We start from the raw sequence: 23,450 nt of genomic DNA on the forward strand, positions 1-23,450 counted from the left end.
TTCTCTAATTTCAGCCTTTTACAGATATTACAGGCATTGCCTCATATGTTTGCACATACCTTAAAAAACATGCGCCCTCGGAAAGCAGTGTATAGTCATATAAAAATAAAGAGTTTAAAAAGCATTCCTGTTTTCAAATTAGCACTGAGGTGCTGAATTCACGGTGGTCTTTGTGGTTTGAATTTTGCCCTTTTTTTTATCCCTCCCGTGCCCCAAATAAGATGCAAGTCCTGAGGGAAAAACAGCCCATGATTATGCATTTGGAGAGCCAGTGCATGCAAGGAGCATTTCTGAACTTTATCAGCCCTTACCAAGGGGGAGAAAGGCTATTTGCAATCTTAGGAAAACAAACGAGGAAACAAAAATTTTAAAAAATTAAAAACCCACACAGTTGTTTTGTGTCTCTTTCTGCCACCATAAAATAATTTATATTTTCATTGGATTGAGGATAATTTTTTTAATGAGTGAAGGCATGATAGAAGTAGTACAGGACACGAAGGAAAGGCCAGTACTGGGTAAAGGAGTAAATGAAGTGGGTATCTTTGCATCAGTTTACAATGTGTATAATATTGTTGTGCTTCACACTCTCTGTATCCACCACTACAGTGTTCCTTGTTCTCAGTAATCATCTTAGTTACTCTTCTGTTGCTGTCTCCTGTACCCTGTTAAGGAGGAGAAAATGTCTTTTAGAAGTTGTCACGTGGATTTGACAAAGCAGAAATGCTACAGTAACACAGCACACATCAACTGCTATCTCTTCAAGATTTGGGGGTTTCATTTGAACTTAATATTTTGAATTAAACTTCTGACGTTGCAATGATTTTTACCATCTTTTTTGCTGCTCTGAAGCCCTCGGGTGACGTGCGGAGTGGTTATTTTCTGTGACATTAGCACGTCCCAGGCTGGATGGAGGCTGGTGGAAGGCTGCCAGTGTTGTTGTTCTATTTGCAGGTTGGCCTGGCTGTGTCTGTGTGTGTAAGGAGAGGGCAGGCAGGGTATCGGTCACCTTTCAGATCTTAACATTTCTTAATTGATTAGGCAAGTGATGGAATATCTTCCTTTTTGCAAACTGTAAGCCCTGGCAGAGTTAGCAGACAGTGTTTTTTGAATGTCTCAGCAGGCTTCATTTCTGTAGCATTAGAGGATGAACGTGCTTGAGTGCTCTTTACGCACTCCAAACAAACATCATCTTTCAAGGCCTTCACTTGTGGGGTGTTTTTTTTTAATTTTTCCCCCCAGGATCCCTTGGATCCAGCAGGAACAGCCATTGTGATCAGCTCCCTGGTGGCAGGTGGAGTGGCCGAGCGCGGGGGGCAGATTTTGCCAGGTGACCGCTTGGTGTTCGTGAATGAGAAATACTTGGATGGTGCCACCTTGGCAGAGGCAGTGGAAGTGTTAAAATCTGTGCCCCCAGGTACAGTTTCCCTTGGAATCTGCAAGCCTTTGGTGGTAAGAACTGATTTTAACTATTTTTTTCTTATTTGCTCCTATGGCATGTGTAGAGGGGGTTGTTGTGTTTGTGGGGAAGAATTCAGGGTAGGGTATGTGTGCATTTGGGAAACAACTGAGTTGCTGTGCCTTGACAGGTCCAGAAATTCTGGCAAATGAGCAGCTCAGTGTCCAAAAGGTCTGACTGGAAAACCAGCACCCTCAAGTTCCTCCTTAAAGCACATCCACGTGGAACTGGGAGATGTGCCTGGGCAAATCCATGTGCACTGTGCACAGGTGTAACATGGTGCCAGCAATTCAGCAACCAAGTTAAATGTGTGCTGGTGCCCATTTCTCTCTGAGACACTGCTAAGTGCTTGCTTGAGCTTTGACATCAAAGAAACTTACTCTGTTTGAAGTCAAGACTATAAATTCAAGCAGAATTTCCTTTTTCGAATCAGGGCTTTGGAACAGTAGTTTACTGGGGAATGCTACAGTATTGTTCATCAAGGGCACCCAGGCAAAATTAATTAAAGCCCCAGTTAATAGAAAGTGCTTGTAATTCAAAGTGGTAAAGGAGTTGTGAAATAGGAATGTAGGAAAGCTGTTAAATACATTCTTTTCTAAAAATTGCTATTTCGATGTTCATATCCTTGTATTTGCCTTTCTTTCCTACACATCTCTTGAGGTTTTAGCACATCCGAACCAGTATCTTCAAAGAATAAAAGCTGTTGACTTCATCCTCTCTATTTATGGCTTTGTATTGTTATAATTCTGTAACCTTTCTCTGTCTCTAATGGCTGATTCTCCTTCTCCCTTTTAATTTATTGAAAAATGTGGGGATTCTTTTTGTCATTTTCCTGACTCATTGTTGGGATTACCTGTTTTAGGGAGAAAGCAGAGAGGAGGAGAACATGCACGGTGTGGATACTAACAGCATCAAAAGCAGCCCTGGGTCTCCAGAACCAATAGATAACACCAATTTCTCAGTAATACTTGAAGCACCACAGGTATTTGGTTACTTTTTTGGTTCAACTCAAGTTTATACAGACAGGAAATTATGTTTTAAAGTAAAAAATACGGTATGTTTTTCAGATAAGACTGAAAGTATTGGATTCCCTCTGAAAAAGCCTCTAACAGCAAACTGTATGCCAAGTGCATCGTGAGCAGGGAGCACTTAGCAATGCGGTTCCCAGACTGCCTTATCAAATTTATTAAGTCATTAAAATACCTTGGGTTACCTTGGATATGAAATAGGAATGCTGTGTTGTTATTATTGGTCAGAAGTGGTGGGATCAGCTTTGCAGAGAAAGTAAAGAATGGAAGCAGAATGCTTTTAATTATCATGAAGCAAAACAAAAAAAGTAGTTTAGAGTACAAGGCACTCTTGAAATATTTTCTTCTTCATAGCCTTCTGTAGCCTTCTGATGTTCTATGGAGTGATTTCTTTACTCTTGCCTCAACTATCTTCTTTCTTACTATCTGAGAAATAATTCTGTTTATTGTAGGAGGATGTGGCAGTAAAGATAGTGAGAAACTCAGATACCAGGGTAATAGGCAATAATATTGCAGTTCTCACCAGTGCAGAGCTAGAGAGATGTGGATATCTTTGAACTTTCATCTGTTCTCGAGTGCTTTGCAAAATTCATGCTGGTAAATGTATTCTTTTTAGACCAAAAAATACAATACATAAAGGATCATCCAGAACTGCAACACAGGAAGAAAAATAAATTCCAGATTTTCGTGTAGCTAAACATGTGTACCTGTCTCTGGATGCAAACCTATTTTTAATGCTGAAAGGGTAGATTAGAAGCACAAAAAGGAGCAGTATTATGGGGTAGATGTGGGTATACTGTGAAGAAATCAGCCTGGATGATGATAAATGATATTTACTGATTTTCACAGTGTAAAACGGCGTTTCTTGTTTTCTGGGTGTGTGGGAAGGGTTGCAGAGAATCAGTCCTCTGCCAGCTCAGATTGGTTTTCCATTTCCTAAATAAAACCAATGTCATTAAGTACTTTTAAAGAAAATATTTTATCTTAAAGTCCTGAAACTGGAGCGATCAATTTGGACAAAACACCCGCAGAGGAATTGACTTGCATTTTGTTTCACCTCATGTGTGACAGCTTTGGTAGTAGCTAAAACTCCCATCCATTTATTACCTTACCTGCTCACACAGGTGCCAGGAGTGGTGTGTTCTGATGGCTCCCACTCTGAGGCCCTGGCAAGCGAAATTTCAACCCCAAAATGAAGGAACTTGAGGATTTTATTTGCTGCCACCGTGGACTTCGGTGTCACGTTTGCAGCATTCCCTGTGCCACCGGTGGCGTCTGGTGCTGCAGTGCAGCAGTCAGGGATGACACAGAGCAAACTGCTGGATCAGGGACACAAACCCTGTGTGGTTCTGAGCAGAGCCAGCTGATTTAGGTGCCGTGCACTTGGGGAAGTGTTGGGAGAACGATGCTGCAGGAGCCAAGGGAAATGAAGTGAAAATGGAGAGAATTAGGATCTCTTCAGCCTGGGTGTTTTGTGAGATCAGGTACACGGATCGAATGGATTAAAGGGACATTTAATGCTAGTTAAATTAATAAAATGGGCTAATTTCTAGATTGCTGGTGTTCTGCTTTCGTGCCAGCTATTGACTGCATTGTTTCCTTATGCTCCTGCCTCTCTCTTGTTTTCTCTCCTGCCTCTCACTTGAATTATACAAACATCTTGGCAGTGTCTGGGGGCTTTCCCTCTGTATTTGTACAAATGTAACAAAACAGGATCCTGACACCGAAGGTCAGAAATGGTGCAGTGCCGTGGGGAGTCTGGGAAGGGGCAGGAAGCAGGAACAAAAACATTTTGTGGAAGGAGCCCTGAATCTGTCCATTGGTTTCAGAGTCTGGGGGTTCAGGGCTTTGAAATTGGGTTTGAGGGTTCTTCGGGCCACAGAAGCTTGGTGGCCTGAAGAAAAGAGGGGAAAAGCTCTCAGTGTGTGGCAAATTCTGGAATAAGTAGAGGGCATAAAATCTCTGCGGCCTCACTGTGAGCCAATGAATAGCACCCCATTCCATCTGGGAGAAACAGGAGTTGTTGGAAGTTGGGGAAGCACGTGACGAATCCCAGGAAAAGAACTGTTGAGTGAGATCTTTCACAGTGGGTTTTAATACCTTTTCCTTCAGTTTTGTTGTTTGTTGTTTTGGTTTGTTGCTCTGTGGTTTGAGTTTGGTGGAAAGGTGAGCTCTGTTCTCTTTAAAACAGGAAGGTAATGAGCAGTTATTTATATCCTTTTTTTGGGGGTATGTGGGTCATCCATTTCCCTTCCACTCTGGGTTAAAAGTTGGATGGAATATCCAAGATAGGGAAAAGCAAGTATGGCTTTTATTTGGGGGGGATTTGGGGTTTTTAAGTTGCTGACACTGTTGCATAAGCAAACTCTTGGGCTGTTTATTTAGCTGATAGTGTTTTAAGAAATGTTCATGCATTCATAAAGCAACAGCAGATATGTCTGAAGCACAGAGGTACTTTAACTAGATTTATATGTACTTTTTCCTGTGGTTCTTTTAGTGTTAATTAATAATTTCATTCCCTAACTTCAGTCCAGATTGGTTTTTCCAAATGGCTGCAGCAGTATCTTAGCTGTGCAACTTAAATTTCTTTATATTAAAAAAAAATAATTGCACTGTCTACTTTTGCTGTTAAAATCGTAAGTCAGAGAGTCTATTTTCTTGTAGAAAACGCAAAAGGTAGAAGACTTTTCACTTTAAATATCAGGATGCACTTTTAACATGGGCAAAAAATAAAGCATAGCTTTAAAAGAGTTGGGAGGAAACATGGTGTGAAATCTCTCTTCCTTTAATGATCTTTGCAGGGTTTCAGAGATGAGGCACCTTTTAAAGAAGAGTTTGTTGATGAACCCCATTTGGACTTGGGAAGGTCATTTCAGCTTCCTCAGAAGGATGATGAGTATGGGAAGGAGTCCTGGGAGATGTGTGAATTTCTGAAACCCAGAGCAGAGGACGTGGGCGAGGAACGGGAAATGTTGGTGGATGAGGAGTATGAAGAGGATTCAGACTTCCTGAAATGTGATGCATCAGGTGGAGAGAAGGCAACTTCAGACAAGAACCTGGATACAGAACGATGGGCAAAGCAAGTGGAGACTGCTGAAATACAAGATTTAAGATCCAGTGTTAGCCTAAGTCCCAAAGAGTCCCTGGAATATGCATTCAGTAAAGATCAAATGGTAAGGAATGCTGTGCTGGTCTCCATGCTAAGCACAGATCCCTCAGGGCAGACTCCAAAACTAAACCCTGAGGACTCTCTCTAGTGTTTTAATTACTGCAACTTAACTAATTTATTTACTTGGGTACCTCTAGCAGACACCAGTCTATCCTTTTGTACATTTTGGAAGGGTTTTTAGGTTACTTATTGTCTGTATATTTACCTGCTGGAGCAAGATATGTGGTTGGTTATTTACAGGCATCCTGAATTTGTCTTTTTACCCATCTCTGACTTGTGGGGTTGGGTGTTTTTTTTGGAAGCTGTGCTGATATGGGGCATGTCAGTAGCAGCAGAATGTCACTTCATGGGTTTGATAGTCCAGGGTCTTCAGTGAAAGAAGATCCCTCTTCTCATTTTTTAAACCCAAATCAGTTCCTTCAGCCAGGTTGTGTAGTTGAGCAAAAACTGATGTGGTGCAAGGAATTATGGCAAGGATGCTGATGGATAAAGGAGTAGGAGGAGACAGCTTCAGGTAAATTGCAAAACTCTTATTTATACATCTTTCTCCAGTATTCTGAGAATTATTTTTTTTTCTGATTCTTTGTTCATCCCCTTACCATAAAAAAAGTTCTATTATCAGCCTCCCATGCACCAGCGTCTGAGGTGTGTGTGCTTTTATATGAAAAAAATGGAGCAGAAAAGGATTTAACATCACAGCCACAGAGAATTTCAGGTTTTGTTTGGCTTGTCCCCTTAAGCAGTGTGTGTAAACAGATAAAATGAAGTTTCTACTGACAAGAGTGCGCAGTATTAAATTTATACATTTGTTACTTATAAAAACCAAATGAGCAAGAGTAAAGAAATTTTTGTCTGAATTACAGGTGAGGAGAAAGATACAGTTGCTTTATATTTCAATTGCATACAACATTTTTCATGCCTCTTCTTAATGCAGTGCATAAATGAGCAGTTAGTATTTAAATGAGCAGTTAGTATTTCATAGTTACCTGAATAAATATGAATGTAGCTGAGAAAATGTGTATCTTTGCTGTAAAAATTAATGTTCCTGTCAAATACCCCTGTGTAAGTTAATACCATTGCTTTCTAACTTTAATTACTTCTTTTCTCCTCTGTGAAGTGTGAAGAGAATGCTACTGTAAGGTCACACTTTTCTGGAACCACAGCACACAGCAGCTACCAAAAAGACATATTTGATACTGAACCAACCCAGTCAGGAGTGAAAACTGAGATGGATTTAGGTTTGTAAGAAGGTTTTCCTTTATCTCATAATTTCATATTTATATATCTAAATTTTTTACCAAAACGCAAACACTTCTGAATGATAAAATATTCAAATGAAGATTGCTGCAGGCTCAGGGCAGTCTGGCTCTAAGTACATTTCAGCTTTGTAATCTTGCTTCCTCCTCCAAATCTGGTCAGTGATAAATAAATATAGAAATAAAGTGACAGGCACTGGAGGTGACTTTAGCACAACTCCCTGTGGTAGATAATTGCCCCATATCTTGGGTTTGTGATCTGTGCTCAGGAGCAAAGCTGCTCCTTGTCAGATGGCCAGAGATGCATGGTTAGAATTTGGTAGATTCATCAGGGAAATAAATTTATCAACCTGCCTGAAGTAGCACTCCCTGCTCAGGAGGAAGGAGCTCCAAGCCTTGTCCAGCCTGGCCTTGAGCACATCTGGAACCTGGTGGGATAAAGGGTTTCATTCCAAGGGTGTCTGGATGGAGGAAGCAAAAGTTCACATCTACCCCTTTTCTTCTTCAGGGGCAAAGCTTCAGAGTGACTCCAGAGGACCTGGGCTTACTGTTGATTTGGAAGCTATTGAAAAGGAAGCACTAAAAGAGGAGAATTATGTTTTTTCCAAGAACAAGGAATCTGAGAGAGTAACCACCTTAGCTCAGCCTAGAACAGCATCATGCAGGTATGGAGGAAGAGTTCAGGTTTTGAAAGACATTCAGTTAATGGTCTTAGCTGTCCTCTTGCTTTACTCAGCTGAATCATCATTAAGGCTCTGTGGAATGCTCAGATAGACATAGAGCCAGATCTGTAACTTCTACCCCAGGAGACGAAGTTTGGCTTAAAACATTAAAACTTCCCATGTTTCCTCCCCTGAGTATTGAAACAGAAATGTGCAAATGGCTCTGCCACCCCTTCACTTAACTCCACAGTGAGGGATGTAGCCTTTACTCATGGCTCCTTAAGGAGCTCTCCTCTTGGTTTTCCCTTTCCTTTGTTCTTCCTTTTGGGAAGAGCAGTTCAGCCAGGGCTCTCAGGCCTCTGCAGGAAGCTTTAGTCCTGCCTGTGGTGCTGAGGAACCTTGAGCTGGCACTGGGTGTGGATATTTGCCTTATCTGTCCCAGTCTTTCCCCACCAATTTGGGGTCAGTGGGTATTGGAGCTTTCGGGGCCTGGTGATTCCAATCCTCAGTACTTCCCTAATTTCATCTGCAGTCTTCTCTCAGAGGGAAAGCAGCTCAACAGTAAGGTGAGAGGATTATTCTGTAGGATTTAATGGAACACACAGGATCTGTTCTCTCACTTGGATCATGATCTGCTTACTGGTTTTGGCATGTTTATATCCCTCTCCAAGCATCACAGCATATTTATCAGAAAGTAAATGTTAATTGCTTAAATAGTCATTTCAAATGAGTAAATGCAGTGCAGATTTGTGTATCACAGAGCAGCTTATAAATTTGGTCTGCCCATCATGTTTATTTCTGGAGCATTCCTTAAGTACATTTAAACCTAAATACAAAAATTCCTGTCTGGTCTGTTGACTCTGTACATTTGCTTTAAACTGGGCAGTGTGAGAAGGTGTTGCTGTCTTGCTGCCAGATACAAAGTATGTGAGGAATTGTGACCTGGCATGGGTGATGCCTCTTTTATTTTTTATTCCTCCCCTCCCCTCTGCCCCAAATTAGTGAATTACCCGAGAGAGAAGAAGGAGAAGGAGAAGAAACTCCAAACTTCAGCCACTGGGGACCACCACGGACGTATGTTCATGTGATTTCATTATTCCTTCCCACTTACCTTATGTCTTCTTTTCTGTGAACCAGATTAGTTCTTATTGGGTGGTTTTTTTTTCCTCTCCTCCTCTGCCAATAACTTTAGGGTACCTGTGTACCTTGGGCTTTCCTGAAGACAGGGAATTTTTAACAGATGTTCAGCAGAATTATGCCTTCTATTTATACAGCTGACTTGGGGAAGCTTGGCTGGTTTAGGTTGTGGATGACCTACAAGTTCTTGCTCATTTAATAACTATTAGGTGTGAACAATGCACATAGTGCTGTGCTGTCTCCCTTTCCACGGGTTCCCTGCTAAACCCCATGGCAGAATTCCAAATTGCCAGGCCAAGTTTTAGCCACATCCTTGTTGTATTGTTAACATTTTTAGGTGAATTGTTTTTATGGTCCCGAGTAAAATATGATCAGAAAGTTCCTGCTTGAGGTGATGAATGTGTGCTGAAGTCAGTGTTCAGAAAGTTGTATGAAATACTTCATTATTTGTCTAGTGTGCCACTTGCAGGGCTTCCCATTCCCAGACACTTTGCTCAGGCTGAAAGAGGATGAGTGTTTACTTGAAGATCTGGCTTCCTCTGAAATAAAAGCCTCTGCCCAGTGGGCATGGATTGGCAGCAGAATTTTGTTCTTTTTGTGGGGTGAGATCTGCTCAGGGTGAAAACTCAACTCTGTTGAGAGCATTCTCAGGCTTCTGACTTTATCTCTTTACTATGTTAAATCTTCTTGAAAGACCAGGAGCTTACATTGATTTAAGGCTTTGCATTTGTAGTTTAAAAAAAAACCTGTTTGAAACTGTTAAAACGTGTTTTTTTCAGTGTTGAGATCTTCAGAGACCCTCACGTGTCTCTTGGAATCAGTATTGTTGGTGGACAAACTGTCATAAAGCGCCTGAAGAATGGAGAAGAACTTAAAGGGATCTTTATCAAACAAGTTTTGGAAGACAGCCCAGCAGGAAGAACAAGGGCTTTAAAAACTGGAGATAAAATACTTGAGGTAAATGGAGATAAAACTTCCTTTTTAGTCTAAGAAATAAAAATTGACTCAAACAGCTTTGGGTGGAGAGAGGAACAAAATACTGCCACCACTTCATGAAGTATTGACAACACTGTGTTTTGAAAACCAAAAGAAACCTCTGGTGGTGTTTCTTTTTTTAAGGTCTGACTATGGAGCTCTTTTAACATTCTCCTGTGTATTTAAGAAAAGATGTGTCCTGGTGTCTGAGGGAGAAGTGAAAAAAATAGGAGTGTCCTCCTCCCATATAAATGAGGAATAAGTTATAGCATATCTATAAGCATAAATTTAATACATACAAGAACAGAGACTGTTCATACTGAATTATGGGCTGTTATTTTGTGTGTGTGGATTTAGAGTAGTTAACTGATAACCAGTGTTTGGGATAAATCCCTGATTCTGGCAGGTGCTGGAGGGGGGAAAATGTCATTCCTGCCTCTTACCTCTGGTTGCTTTTTCTACTCATTTTTCTCCAAATTAATACTTCAGAATCTGAGGTGCCAAGCTGATAGTGCTGTTCAGGTTTGATTTACAAACAGGTAAAATCTGAAAGAGTTAGATCTAACATTATGTAACACTCTGACAGTCTCATTCCTTATGTTTTTATCTAGAATTGTTTTGGGCAACATATGGCCATCTTTTAATTGTGAATACTAAATAGTACACTTTTCTTTAAACCATCATCAAAAAGTACTTTACAAATAATTCCTCTTGACTGGTTTTGATGCCTTCCTCAGATACACTAATCTTCTGCAAGTGTGTCTGATGCCTTGTAATGACTCTGTACCTAACAAAAATAAACATTGTTTGTCAGGTTTCTGGGGTAGACCTACAAAATGCCACCCACGAGGAAGCAGTGGAAGCCATCAAGAATGCAGGAAATCCTGTGGTGTTTGTAGTCCAGGGCTTGGCTAATGTACCAAAAGTAAGTTTATTTCTATTTTTATTCCAAAACTTAGTAATGTGTAACATATAATGTGTAAATCTTATTTTAAACTTGGCTAAATTCCTTTCAGGCAGTCCTACCAATTTTTGTGCCCAAGGATGGATCCTTTCAGTCAGTTACAGACCAATTGATTGATTGATTACTTCTCTGGCCTGATTGGAAACCTCATTTCTCTGATTTACATGGAGTAGATGTAAATCTGTTGACTAGGTGTTCATTCAGCTCTCCCACCTGGGTAATAAGAGTCTGACCCTGTGCATTTTCATTTGTCCATATTTCATAATCTAAAAATAAACTCTGAGTTTATATCCAGAGAAACAAAGGTGTAATTAAAATCAGTCAGGTTCACACCAGCAGCTCCTTGTAAAGTGTGTCACCAGAGGGACCTGGAACAGTTACCTGGGAGCAAGTTTAATTTACAAGAGATTTGAGGCATCTCCTCATCTTCGAGGCCAAGGCAAGAAACTTTTTAAAGCCTTAGTAAGAGCAGGCATACAATTCTACCTGCCCAAAGTACACACAGAACCCCCCAACTTCTGTGTACTTTTGATGTAAGAATGTAATTCCGTAGATTCAGTGAAAGAATGTAATTTATAGACTGCACTGCAATGCCTTTCTACATGGGACAAAATGCAGAGTGCGCTGGGGAGCTTTGTTGTTGTCAGGAACTGATTTTGGATGTTTGTTTTGCAGCTATAATGCTCTGTCTGATGTGTGTAATGTACATTGTTTTTCAGGTGGTTTCTCCTGCCCAGCCTAAGGGAATCAAAGTCAGCAAAGATCAGGAGGCAGACAAAGAAAATAAGAGTGATAAGGTATTTATTCCATTCAGTGCTATACCCAGGTTTTACTAAATCAAATGGTATAATAGCATGTATTCTAACTCTATGATAAGCTTCCTCCGAAGTCTGAAATTAAATTTGAAGTGTTTTGTTGAAATATCTTTGATTCTATGATTTTTTGCCAAATTTCTGCCAAATATTCTGACATATATTCTGTAGGTGTCTGCTGGGTGCTGAAACCCTGTACTTAGCACAGCTCCTCACTGTCATCTGTCTGAAGTACCTGTTTTGCTCCATGTGGAGGCAAATTGATTCCCTTTGTTCAGCAGAAACAGAGAAATGGCAACATGTACACAAATAATATCCTTGATGCAAGGCTGCCTGAAATGCAGTAAAATCACCTTATGGGCTGATTAAATCCACAGAGTCTCCTGCATTTCCCATGGCTGTGTAAAAGGAGGAAATGACCGAGGGATCTGTGGCTGCTCAGCTAATTGTGAAGCAGTTACTGCACAGTGACTTCTAAATCACTTCACAGCAGCTTTAAAGGAGAAAAAGTCTGTTTGGAAGAAAACAGGGAATTTGTTTTAATGGCTGCAATAAGGGAAAATTTTAATTTTTCATTTTCGTCTGTATCACTCTCATGGCCTTGGTGTTCTCCTGTGGGATTTGCCCTGACTGAGGAGTGTAGTTCAGGTAGTTTGAGGGTGTGAGAGCAGCAGCAGCAGAGACAGAATTAATGTAGACAATAAATTTTGCCTGGTGCAGTTTAACTACAAATAGGATGAAGTTTTCATTTGATCCTACTCAGCACTCTGGTGTTTGTTGGGTACCTGAGAGGACCCTCCTGCCTCCAAAAGTTTTTGTGAGACTCCTTTCAGATCCTGTCGGGGACAGGAGCAGCGAGGCTCAGTTATCAGAAAAGGTGTTGAAGACATGCTTTCATGCCAGAGGATAATACTTCCAATGAAGCACTTACAATCCCCTTTTCTTGTGTTTTTTTTCATCTGTATTTCCAATCTCAAAAGCTCTCATCCTCTGGCAACGTGCTGCCTTTAATCTGCAGCACTCCGGTGTGTCGCGTTCTGCAGTGTTCCAAGGTTAAAGTGGGAGCCTAATCTTTTTCAGACCTTTTTCATCTATTGCTGCTATAAACTGGTGGGTGGAATATAGAAGAGCTTCAGTGCATAAATATGTAGCTCCTTTTTGGCTTTGAACGTGGGCTCACAAAGCAGTCGCACTGCACTTCTGTGGGGCCGTCTCGGAGTTGGAAAGAGTTGCTATTAGTGGATTATTAGTCCACATCCCTGTGGGGAATCAGTGATATTTCTAGTCCAGTCTTCAGAGAGTCACAAAAGAGTTTGGTTTGAAAGCAGCCACATCCAGCTGGAAAATCTGCCTTTTCCTGTATCTTTTCAAATGCTGAAGGTTTTCTCTGATTTGATGGCGTTTATCCTCCTCTATTGATCTGTTTGTTTCAAAATGATCACTTTAATTTATATAAAACCACTTAAAACAATAGTGAACAAACCAGACGACAACATTATTTTGCTGGTTGGCTGTGTAAGCTGTGCTTTTGCCTCCGTGTTAATACAAGAACGTGGTGTAATGGAGTAGCCAGGCACAATTTTCTCATCTGGCTTTTCAGTGGGACAGGAGGAACGAGAGGTATTTGTCCCTCTGAGCCATAGAAAACTGCTGGGTAAGCCTGGGTGCCTCCTGTAATTTCACACAGACTTTCTAGCAAATGTTTAAGGTCTTAAAAAGCCAAAGGGTCAACATTTAGACTGTAAGTTATTGCTAAATTACAGCGATAATAAAGTGACTCATTTGTCATAGGCAGCTGAGAGAGAGGCTGCAGATTTTCCATCTTTACCTGCTCAGTAAAGTAGAACCCAAGTCCTCCCTTGCTTCCTGGATCATCTGGGTTTTGCACTGTTCTGTCTGTGTTGGCTTCAAGAAAAAAGTGGGAGGCACATTAAGTGTGCTGTATGCTTTTAGAAAGCAGCTGTTGTGCTTCCAAGTGCTCTCACTGTACACTTTTGCTACTGGTAGATTGAATTAATTTCATTCATTATTGTACTCTGTGTTCAGTGCAGCACTTTCCTGTTATGTTTTTTAAATGGATGAGATGACAGATATCTTTACCTCACAAAATTTTCCACATATTGCAGCTCACTACTTCCACCACTCTCTACAAATTCAGCTTCAAGAATCTAAAAATCAATACGCAGGTTCAGCTTTCATTGCACACACTGAAAAAAACCCACATTATCCTGGGCTCGGTGTGTTTGGGTGTTGTGTCATATTTCCCAGCCACAGAAGGAATTAATTACGGGAATTCTGGGTGCTCTAATGGCATCTCCTCCCTGGTGTTTCCTCTCTAAAATGCATCCTGCTATTAATAGTGGGCTTGCAAGGGATGCAGCTGAGCATCATTTAGTGGAGTCGTCGTTGGTGCAAACCAAGGCAGGACCCAGCTCCTTGGAGCTGTAAAACCAATTGCTGAGCTGAGCCAGTGCCTCCAGCAGACTCCAGCCTGCTCTGTATTCCTGCCATGCGCCGCTATATGCATCATTATAGGAGCTGCCTGTATTTATGTGAGGTAATAGAATTTTATTGGGAGATATAACTCAAAATCTTTATTAAATTTACGCCGAAGTACGGACGGACTGTGATGGTTGAATATTCATGTATGGACTAAGAGGATTCAGTTCTTATTTTATATTTTAAAGAGATTGACGTTTATCAGCACCAGACAGTTTTGTTATGGAGTCTAATAAGAAACAGGGTATAATTTAATGTTTGTTTTTAACCCTTGATTAATGTTCACACTTCGACGTTTATGACAATACACAAGTATTTTTGTCAACAAGTAAACGTGCATGCACAGTTGTGTTTTGGTTTCTTTTTCTTGATGTTCAGTGTCACTTCTTGCTCTGCTTTCTTGCACATAAAGCCTTTGCTGCAGAATTTAGCATTGTAATTAAGTGCTGTGCCTGTGCACAGTCAGTGCAACAGACAATGGGATTTCTTTTCGTGTGCTCAGAGGTTACAAAACATGTAACTCTTTGTCTTTGAATCCATCAGAGAAAATATGGGGCTCCACCTCCCATGAAGCTGCCACCTCCTTACAGAGCACTCGAAAGGCATCATGCAGAGGAGGCTGCCCTGGATGAAGAGGAGGATGAGGATGCTTGTGCAGAGAGTGAGTAGTGCTCCGATCATTATGTCAGATCGCACTTGTGGGACACAATCAGGTGGGGATAAGCCATTGATTGTTTGTGGGAAGTGGTGCTCAGTGTGGCCACAGCACCAATCCTCAGCCTGGTTTGTAACTTAGATAGTTCTTCTCCTCAGCCAGGCGCCCAGGGCTCAGCTCTTCTGAGGAGATACAGGAAGAGCTCTGTTTGTTTTCAGTCCCAGAACATCTAAGCCGTGTCTGGAGGAGTTGCTTGGGCAGAGATGTCAGCAGTGACAGGAGATGTTCTGTTTTACTGCTCTAACTGCAGTGGTAGTCGAGCAGTTGCGGGTTGAGGACCACTGGTGCAAAGTCCTTGTCCAGAAAACCTGCTGCTGATCCCAGGCAAGGCTGTTCAAGCAAGATGGCTTCCTTTAAAAAGAAAAATCTGCTGATGTGTTGTTTCGGTGCTCTGCTTCTGGTTTTGTAGCACTCTTCATGGGAAAGGTTCTGAGGTTGTCCCATTTGGGTTTGGCAGTGGTTTGTGGTGATACTCACTCTGTTGGAAGAGCAGGGGCCTAAGGAGTAGGAAGCAGTGCCAGTGGAGAGCTTCTGGCAGCATGATTTAGATTCCAGCTGCTTTTGAATTACAACTTTGGTTAATTACAACTTTGGTTAAATGGAATATTATTATCCATATCTTATCTTGCAGTAAAATATTTAGGAATACTGAACTTAGAATTAGGAGTCCTAAATTACTTTCTAAAATCAGTTACCTTTTATCTTTATGCTCTTTTGTACCAAATCAGCATAAGGTGGGATGAGGCCTTGACCAGCCTGGTCTAGAGGAAAGTGTCCCTGCCTGGAGCAGGGGGTGGAATGAGATGATATTTAATGTCCATCCCTGTAACATTCTGTATTCTGTGTGGGCTTTTGTTGGGGTTTAGTTTGTATTTTTTTGCTACAGTGATTTTCTCATCATCTTGAGCTCTCAAACCGACTCTGTAAACCTCAAATTGTAACAAACTAATTCCAGCTCGTTATTAAAGCTCTAATTCCCAGTTAAAGGATAAGTGTGATAAGTAGGCTGACACCTGAGTTATCTAATTAGGATATGCCTCAATCCAAGTGCTTGCTGGGCCTAAGTTAATACTTTGCACAGAAGTAATTCCTTATTCATGGGCTTGGTCATTTTTTAGCTGTCCTGCCATCCCTAATGATATTGCTGGCTGAGTCTGGAAGCTGAAAAGGTAAAGCTACTGCTGATATTAAATTCATCAATCCTACCAGACTTGGCAGCAGCACACAGATCTGTTCAGGGGAATCTCCTTCTCTCTCCCCTTTTTACTGACTGAATGTTTTGCAGTGGCCATCTTTTCCATGAATCTTGGAAAACAGAGATATATTCTTCCTCACCTCATTCTGTTTCTTTAAAAATAAAAACAGGCTAAAGAAGCTTCAACTAAGTTTGTGCCTCAACCCTTGCAGTGAAAAGCATGTTAGAAGTGATCCCTCTGTACTTGATGACATTAAGCATCTTGGCAGCTGTGGAATGGGCCTTTACAGAGTCCCTGTTCTGTGATCATTTGAAAAACAAAATTTTCTCTGCAAATTCCAGTACAGTATTGTTTTTGTGAACTACTTGATGCTCATAACTTCTGTCCTGATTCTTGAGCACCTTTCCCAGAAATCCCAACCCAGGCAAGAACTTGTCTTTCTTAACTGCCCATTTGTGTGTCCACATTGCTCTGTTCCTTACCCACTTATCCAGCTAATTCTACTGGGTTTTTAACCTTAACTAATAATAAATCAACAGGTGAGCTGGATTTATTGCCCTCCTTATTTAGAAGATAAGGTATCTTAAAAGGAAGATGTGGTGTCAGCCCAGGTAAATTCACATCATTACCTCTCCTTTATTTGCTCCCTGTAGTTCTCAATCTCTGTCACAGCATGGAAAGCTTTAGAGGGCATTTTGAGGTGGGACAGCTGTTAAATCTGTCCTCTGGTTGTGCTCCTGATGGATTTTACTTTATTTTATTTTTTAGCATTCTTATTAATGCAGCTGCAGTGCCAGGAACCTGCCCATCAATTTCTTTCAAACTCCAGAAATACTTTACTTGCCCTTCTTGACATTTTTTGTCCTTGCTTTTCAACCCTTCCTCTCATCTTTTGTCTCCACATCCTCCATCATTCCCCAGACTGAAAATGAAAGTCGAGCATTGTTAGTCCTCCTTCCATACTTGGAGAATTTTCCTTTCCTTTCTGTCCCATCCATATTGCCTCAGAGTCTCCATGTTTTGTCTGTTTTCCCTTTAAAGTGGCTGCATAACCTTTTGGTATTGACTGAATTTCCCCTGTGGGGTCTAAACCCACTTGCCTTTTGGCAATGCTCCTTTTTATTTCAGCTTTCCCACTGCTGAAGCTGGAGCTCTCCTTGCTGACCTGTTGGAACAAACAGTCATTTCTTGTAGATGTTCTCCCTTTTCTTTCCAAGTGTTGCTTTTGATCTTAAGAGGGCAAATCCTTGTTGGGAACAGAACTGTGAGGTAGTTTTTGGTTTAGAGAAACTCCAGACATGTCCTCCATGTTTCTGTGGTTTAAGAAGTCTAAAGTTCTGTTGGGGTCCCTCCCCTGCCGTGTAGCCCTGGGAGAGGGGCCCTGAGGGCACAGACACGGGGCTTCCCTGTCCCTGCTCAGCCTCGTTCCCATTGGTTGGTTTGTGTTCCCTGTGCGGGCAGAAGGACCCTTGGTCCCGTGACTGGAACAGTTCCTGAGCACAGCCCCGGCCATGCGGCTGGAGAAATAAACATCTCTGAAACAGCTATCAAGAATCTGTCTGTCCATATATATTTCCTTTCCACGGGACTCCTGGTTTGATATATGCATGTTGCAGGATCCCCACTGCAACAAAGTTCCAGCTGTTTGGTTTGGTTTTTTTTTCAAATGTGACTTCTTGCACCCAAGACCCTCAGTTTCAGATCTGCTTCACCTTTATGTTTCATGCCACCACTACTTCCAGCATAATTTCCTAAGTTCCTAGGTAGCTTTTGCTAGACTTTGAAGGCGAATTGAAAGTTGTATTTCCTCTTGGTTTATTTCTTCTTCTAGTGGCACTGCCAAATCTTTTATCAGTACCCAGCTCTGAACCTATGTGTGGGTTTTGTTTTCTCTTTGCTTTGAGGTTGCTGTTTCAAAGCTTTCAGTTTATGCATGAAAACAGTTTTGCACAACTTGCAGTGTGTCCATCCTGTTGCAAAAGGGGCTTTCAAAATGCTTCATCCTCCAGACCTGAAACATTACAACACAGGTTTGGAGTTTTCCCTTCCCACACTTGCCCGTGGCAGACGCTGTTTTGGAGAAAGAGGTTTTTTTTTTTAGACATCCCAAATCTGAAAAACACCGGGTTGTGAATGGGATTTTTTTTTGCCTTTTTTTTTTAATCAAAACAAGTAAAAGGAGGGGAGAGCACACAAAGGAGCTGTTTGTTCTCATGGGCAGCTGTGCTGCAGACGGCATCAATAGGCACTGGTGTGTTTCCCTGGAGTGGGGATGGCTGGAGGTGTGCTCTAAGAACCTGCTAATGGACTTATGTGCACCCCGTGGTGGCTTATTGCCATAATGAGGGGTTGGTAGTAAAAAGAAGCAGAGGAAATGGATGGGCAGAGCAGTTTGTAATGGAATGTTTCGTGAGGTTTTCCTTGGGGGAATTCCTAGCTGTACAATTTGGATATGCTTTTGTGACCAAGTTGCAGCAAACATAAATTAGATAGGAGGGAGCTGAAAAACCATTCTAGGAAAACTGAAAAGACAACTGGCAAAAGAACTTGAAATCCTTCATTCCAACTGCTGTTACATTTTTAGTGAAATCTTTTGTCAGTTAGTTGACTGAGATCGATCCCGTTGGTTTCAAATGAGTCTAAAATAATAAAAATAGATGGTTAATAAAAAATTTGTGGAAGGTGGCTTAGATAATGGACTAAGCTACTGCTGTGCTCAGACTTCCTGTCTGCAAGGATATTTAACTGTATCTAATAAGGGGATAATAATGCCCCCTTCCTTTTATTTTGTCTCTAGATAATGTAGAAATCAATGAAGCTGTAAGAAAGCATAATGATTTATCTTCCTAAGATGCTTTTTGAGGAACAGTGGTTTCTCTGCTAAAGCAAGAGATTTTAAAACTTCCCTGGTATTTTGACTGTGCATTCTTGACTCAGAGGGTGGGGAGGCCCTGGCATGGAGAAGTTGTGGATTCCCCATGCCTGGAAGTATCCAAGGCCAGGTTGGGCAGGGCTGGATGAGCTTTGAGGTCCCTTCCAACCCAAACTGTTCCATGGTTCTGTGATTCCCCGTTGTGATAAATCTGTGGGTGCAGGAGGGTTGGGTTGGGATTGAGCAGCTCTTAACACACCTGAGGTTTTTAGCAGCATCCAGGTGCCAGTGATGTCTGTGATCAGTGAGAGCACAGTGATTTCATTAAAAATAAAAGATGGAAGTAAAAGGAATCGAGTTCAGTTGAGACTTTGAGGAAGGTATGGTAAAGTACATGGGCTGGGCAGAAACAGGATCTCTGGAAGTGTCTGTGCACTGCTGTGGGCAAGGATGGGAACGTGATGATCAGCATTTTGGGAAAATGCCAGGATTATTAACAAATGACTAAATAAAAGCCAACCCACTCACAACTCCTGGGTGTCTCACTGTTTAGAGTCTGGTTTATGCAAAGTTGTGCTAAAACAAAGGAAAATCAATCCTAACTTTTACTTTTCATTTTGGGGAGGGGATCAGCTGAAAATGTTGATCTTCAGTGGAGGCAGCTCGTGTAGCCAAGCGCTGCCTCTCCAATAGATGTCACTGCAATCAACAGGAAACAGAGATGATGCTCAGAGGGGAAGATGTAGCTTGGAGAAAGGCTTCAAGCTTTATGAAAATAAAATACTGCAAAAGTAGTAATTGCAAGATTTAATGTTCTTAAATATAGTACCAAGTGTTTTTAATACGGTGGATTTCCTTAGATCAGGCAAGAGCCAGGATTAGACAAATAGAGCAGACACTTTCATTTTTCTGCTCTGTGTTAATCTCTATTTAATGTGACTCTGTGCTGCTAATCTTCTTTTCCCATTCTTGTTCTGACCCATAATTAGCTCAAATGCGTGGGGTTTGTAACCAGCCCTAATATTAGATCCAGAACATGCTGGGCAGAGCCACAAAGCTGCTGTGCCACACGGGGAGGGATGAGGGAGTTGGTATCACTGCAGCTTGAGGTGGTGGGTTCGTTTGGGGTTTTGTTCTCGGGCTGGTTTCTTCGCTCCCTTTGTGAATCACACGCACAGTTATCATCTGATGAAGTATTGCGAGAGGAAATTACATTTTTGATGAAGTAATAGTAAAATTGCAGCTGGGACTTCTTGTGGTTTTTACTGTGTGCTTGACATAATGCACTGAACAGATGGCTGTGTGTGTGCTGTGAGACATATTCTAAAGGAAGGACAATGAACTTTAAAAATGAACAAATTAATGATATTAACGAAATAACTGAGTATTTTGAGTTGTTTTAAATGTAGCTTTTGGAAGAGAGAATTAGTAGGACTTCCCAAAATAACTGAGTATGTTTATAAATTCAGAGAGAGATTTTATCTTTGCTTTTTTTAATTACTAAATGAAGGATTTTGAGTCTTTTCAGTGTTTCAGTTCAGCATTCATTGCAGCGAAACTAATATTGCTTGTTTGGGGTTTCAGCAAAATACAAGTTATGATGAAGTTTGAGCCTTTTTATGCTTATAATGACAGATTGGTTTTGTTTTCTGACATTAAAAAAAACCCCAAACAAACCAAGCAAACCCTATGCCACGAACACATATCAGTGTTGGGAAACTGCAAGATTTGCAGCGTTGGGGAATAACAGATTTAATGAAGCCGTTTGTGTGAGAGAAATTAATTTTTAACCCCAGTAGCTCGCAGGAAAATGGATGCTCAGATAAATAACATTATTAACTGCTCCTTTGCCATGCAGTGGGTCATTAAGCAGGAAGGTACCTGCAGCTGCCAGCCACACAGCCACGCTGGGGGTGACTCGTGTTTGGGGATAGAGATGTCATTCGGATGCTGGCAGAGCACAAACAGCAGCTGGGAGCATCCGTGGGTCAGATGTGGGAATCCAGGGATCTGCTGCTCCCTGCATACTTCCATAGGCAGCTCTCCTCTGCTGGCAGATGTAACTGGGAGCTTGTGGGCAGCCCGAAATTAATATAATTGATGGCATCTCGTAATAGAAACAGACAGACGGTTTGCCCTTAAGGAGAGAAAAATCTCAGGAAAATAGGCCCAAGGTCGTCAGAAGGAAGACAAGCCCTGAGCCTGTGTGTGATGAGGATTTGAGCTGCTTACAGCCCTGAATGTTTGTCAGGAATGCAGATTTCCTGAGTACATGCTGGTATAGCAATGGTACAAGGGGGTTTCCCAGGTAAGGATTCACATCTATCTCTATATCGTGTTTGTTTCCAGCAAGTCATTTTTAAGCATTTTTAGTGATAATTTAGAACTAGTGAAGTGCTGGAGAGAGAAAATAATAGCAGAGATCTTTTTTTTTTTTTTTTTTCCCTTCAGTTTGAAGCATGGACATATAGCATGATTGGAATATTGAATGCATTTAATATCTTTAAAATGTTTTGGTTTGTGTTTGCTTATAAATCATTGCTTCTGTGTGTGTCAGTGCTCAACATTCTTATATACAAAACTGGCTGGAGCACACAGTGCTTAAAGTATAAGAATTTGTAGCATTAAATTTCTTGCTGTATAGAATAATCTACTCTTCCATAACTGTTATTGTAATGCAGAGACAGATGGCTGAATTTTCTTCACTTTGCTTGTTAAGAATGTGTTAGGTAAATGTTTTTAGACTAAAATAAAAAGCTGCTGGGAATCTAAACTGAATATTCAGCATTTTCATGGTAGAAGGAGGCATAGCAAGAATAAAGCAATGTGATAGTAAACAAATGAGCTATTTGCAATGAAGGATAATCTAATCTTTAAATATTGCCTGAGATTGCATTTGTTCTTAGGTAAGATCTTTTCTTCCAACACCAGCCAGGTATCCAGAGAATAGCACTGAAATGCTCGGCATGAAATACACTGATTTGATGTTATAAGGTTATTACATTGTCTGGGGCTTGGTGCAGGTGGCTGATGTTGTTTGGGATCTTTGATCTCGCTCCGGTGTTACAGATAAGTAATTTCAGAAAGAAGATAATGTCTGTGGTATAAATCTGTAAACACAGGTACAAACTTGCTAAGAGACGATGATCCAAGTAGGTCTTTATATTGCTCTCACCCAAGTACTCTTAATATCACTGCAATGACTTGCAACTAAAAACATGTTTAAAGGATGTAAATATTTAAATAGACAAATGAAAGGCAGACACTAGCTCGTAAAAGGTGGTTATGTGTTTATATTCTTGACTAATAACCTGGTTTTGAGATGGGAAGATACCTTTTGTCATTACCATCGTAAATGATGTTGCTCCAATGCACCGAGAAAAAAAAATTAAAAAGAAAACTCCACAGTGCCTCATGTCTTGCCCAGACTAGCACAGCATTGCTTCCAGTTAGAATACACAGCAGATTATTTGCATAATAGCTCTGTTCCAAAATGGTCTGCTCAGTTTAAGCAGTAGCTGCTCCCAATATGTACTGGAAGTAAGGCTCTAACAGAAGGGAAATATAAAAAATGTTAAATGACAATAATTTTATCCTTTACAGACGTTACCTAGTTTTCCACAGTATTGCAGCATTTGAGACATCTGTCCAGAATCACTTCTTGAACTGTCAGGAGGAAGTTGAAGTTATTTTTTTGCTTCTCAGTCTGAAGGCTTGATTCTCCCTTATTCCCTGTCATGGTTTAGGGGCCGCTCACCAGTTTGAGCAGGTGTGTAATTGCTCTTTATCGGGGTAGGTGGCATTGAAAAAGCAATCCCAGAGTATTTAGCTCTAGGTCTGCTGGCTACAGCACACTGTGACAGACCAGGGAAAATTTGCTTTATACCTTGTAGTGGCCACGTGTGTATTGAAAACTGATTGCAAGCTAAAGACATTAGGAAGGAAATCTATATGCAGATATACTTCTGTGTGTGTGTGTGGGCTGTCTGCATCAGAGGAACATTTTTTATCACCAAATTCAGAACACTTTTGCCATATTGGCTTTAGAGGAGATGTGGCAGCTGGCTGGAGGGCAGGTGGTTCTTTCTGCTACCCCAGAAGTAATAATGAGCCCTTTCTAATCAGTGTGATGATGTGCATGTCTGTTTTCTTCATCAGTGCTTGGAGATCGTGGCTTGTGCTTCTCTCTGTGCTTCCCCAAAAAGTTATTAGAGGAAATGTTATAATCTGAGGTTGCCAGAGAAGCTGTGCCTTCCCCATCCAAGTGGAAGTGTCCGAGGCCAGGTTGGATGGGGCTTGGAGCAACCTGGGATAGTGGAAGGTGTCCCTGCCCATGGCAGGAATGAGATGAGCTTTAAGGTCTCTTCCAACCCAAACCACTCCACGATTTTGTTATCAAGGAAACAGCAAATTTCTGCTGCTCTGGCTGTAAAAAGTGCTGTGGCTGGAAGGGATGGGGCTCTGCTCCCCAGAGGCATGGGGTGAGTACCTCCCTCCGAGACACCCCTTAATCCAGGCCACCTGAGGAATGGGAAAGGATTTCCAGCATCTAGATGGCACATCAGGTACCACTGACCAGGGGCTTCTGGTGCTGTGAGCTGCCAGCCCTGTCCTTGCCCTGCCCTCCACCTGCTGTCAGCATCCACAGCTGGAATTCAAGATCCAAGGGCAGAGTTCATATTGAGGGGGAAGGGAAGTGAGAGGAGCAG

The 23,450-nt window shown here is 41.4% G+C and overlaps 1 protein-coding gene across 4 annotated transcripts in view; it reads left to right on the top strand.

The window, feature by feature from the left end:
* PATJ (PATJ, crumbs cell polarity complex component) overlaps positions 1-23,450 on the top strand; it is a 144,884-nt gene that overhangs the window by 47,766 nt on the left and 73,668 nt on the right. For all 4 annotated transcript variants that reach the window (XM_017733523.1, XM_017733522.1, XM_017733525.1 and 1 more), the window contains 10 exons: positions 1,240-1,449; positions 2,319-2,438; positions 5,286-5,657; positions 6,771-6,891; positions 7,418-7,574; positions 8,574-8,645; positions 9,488-9,665; positions 10,498-10,608; positions 11,367-11,444; positions 14,502-14,619. In XM_017733523.1, the coding sequence (XP_017589012.1) occupies positions 1,240-1,449; positions 2,319-2,438; positions 5,286-5,657; positions 6,771-6,891; positions 7,418-7,574; positions 8,574-8,645; positions 9,488-9,665; positions 10,498-10,608; positions 11,367-11,444; positions 14,502-14,619 (1,537 nt within the window). The remainder of the gene's footprint in view (positions 1-1,239; positions 1,450-2,318; positions 2,439-5,285; positions 5,658-6,770; positions 6,892-7,417; positions 7,575-8,573; positions 8,646-9,487; positions 9,666-10,497; positions 10,609-11,366; positions 11,445-14,501; positions 14,620-23,450) is intronic.

Source organism: Corvus brachyrhynchos, unplaced genomic scaffold (genome assembly GCF_000691975.1).
Source record: "Corvus brachyrhynchos isolate BGI_N302 unplaced genomic scaffold, ASM69197v1 scaffold34, whole genome shotgun sequence".
Taxonomy (NCBI): Eukaryota; Metazoa; Chordata; class Aves; order Passeriformes; family Corvidae; genus Corvus; species Corvus brachyrhynchos.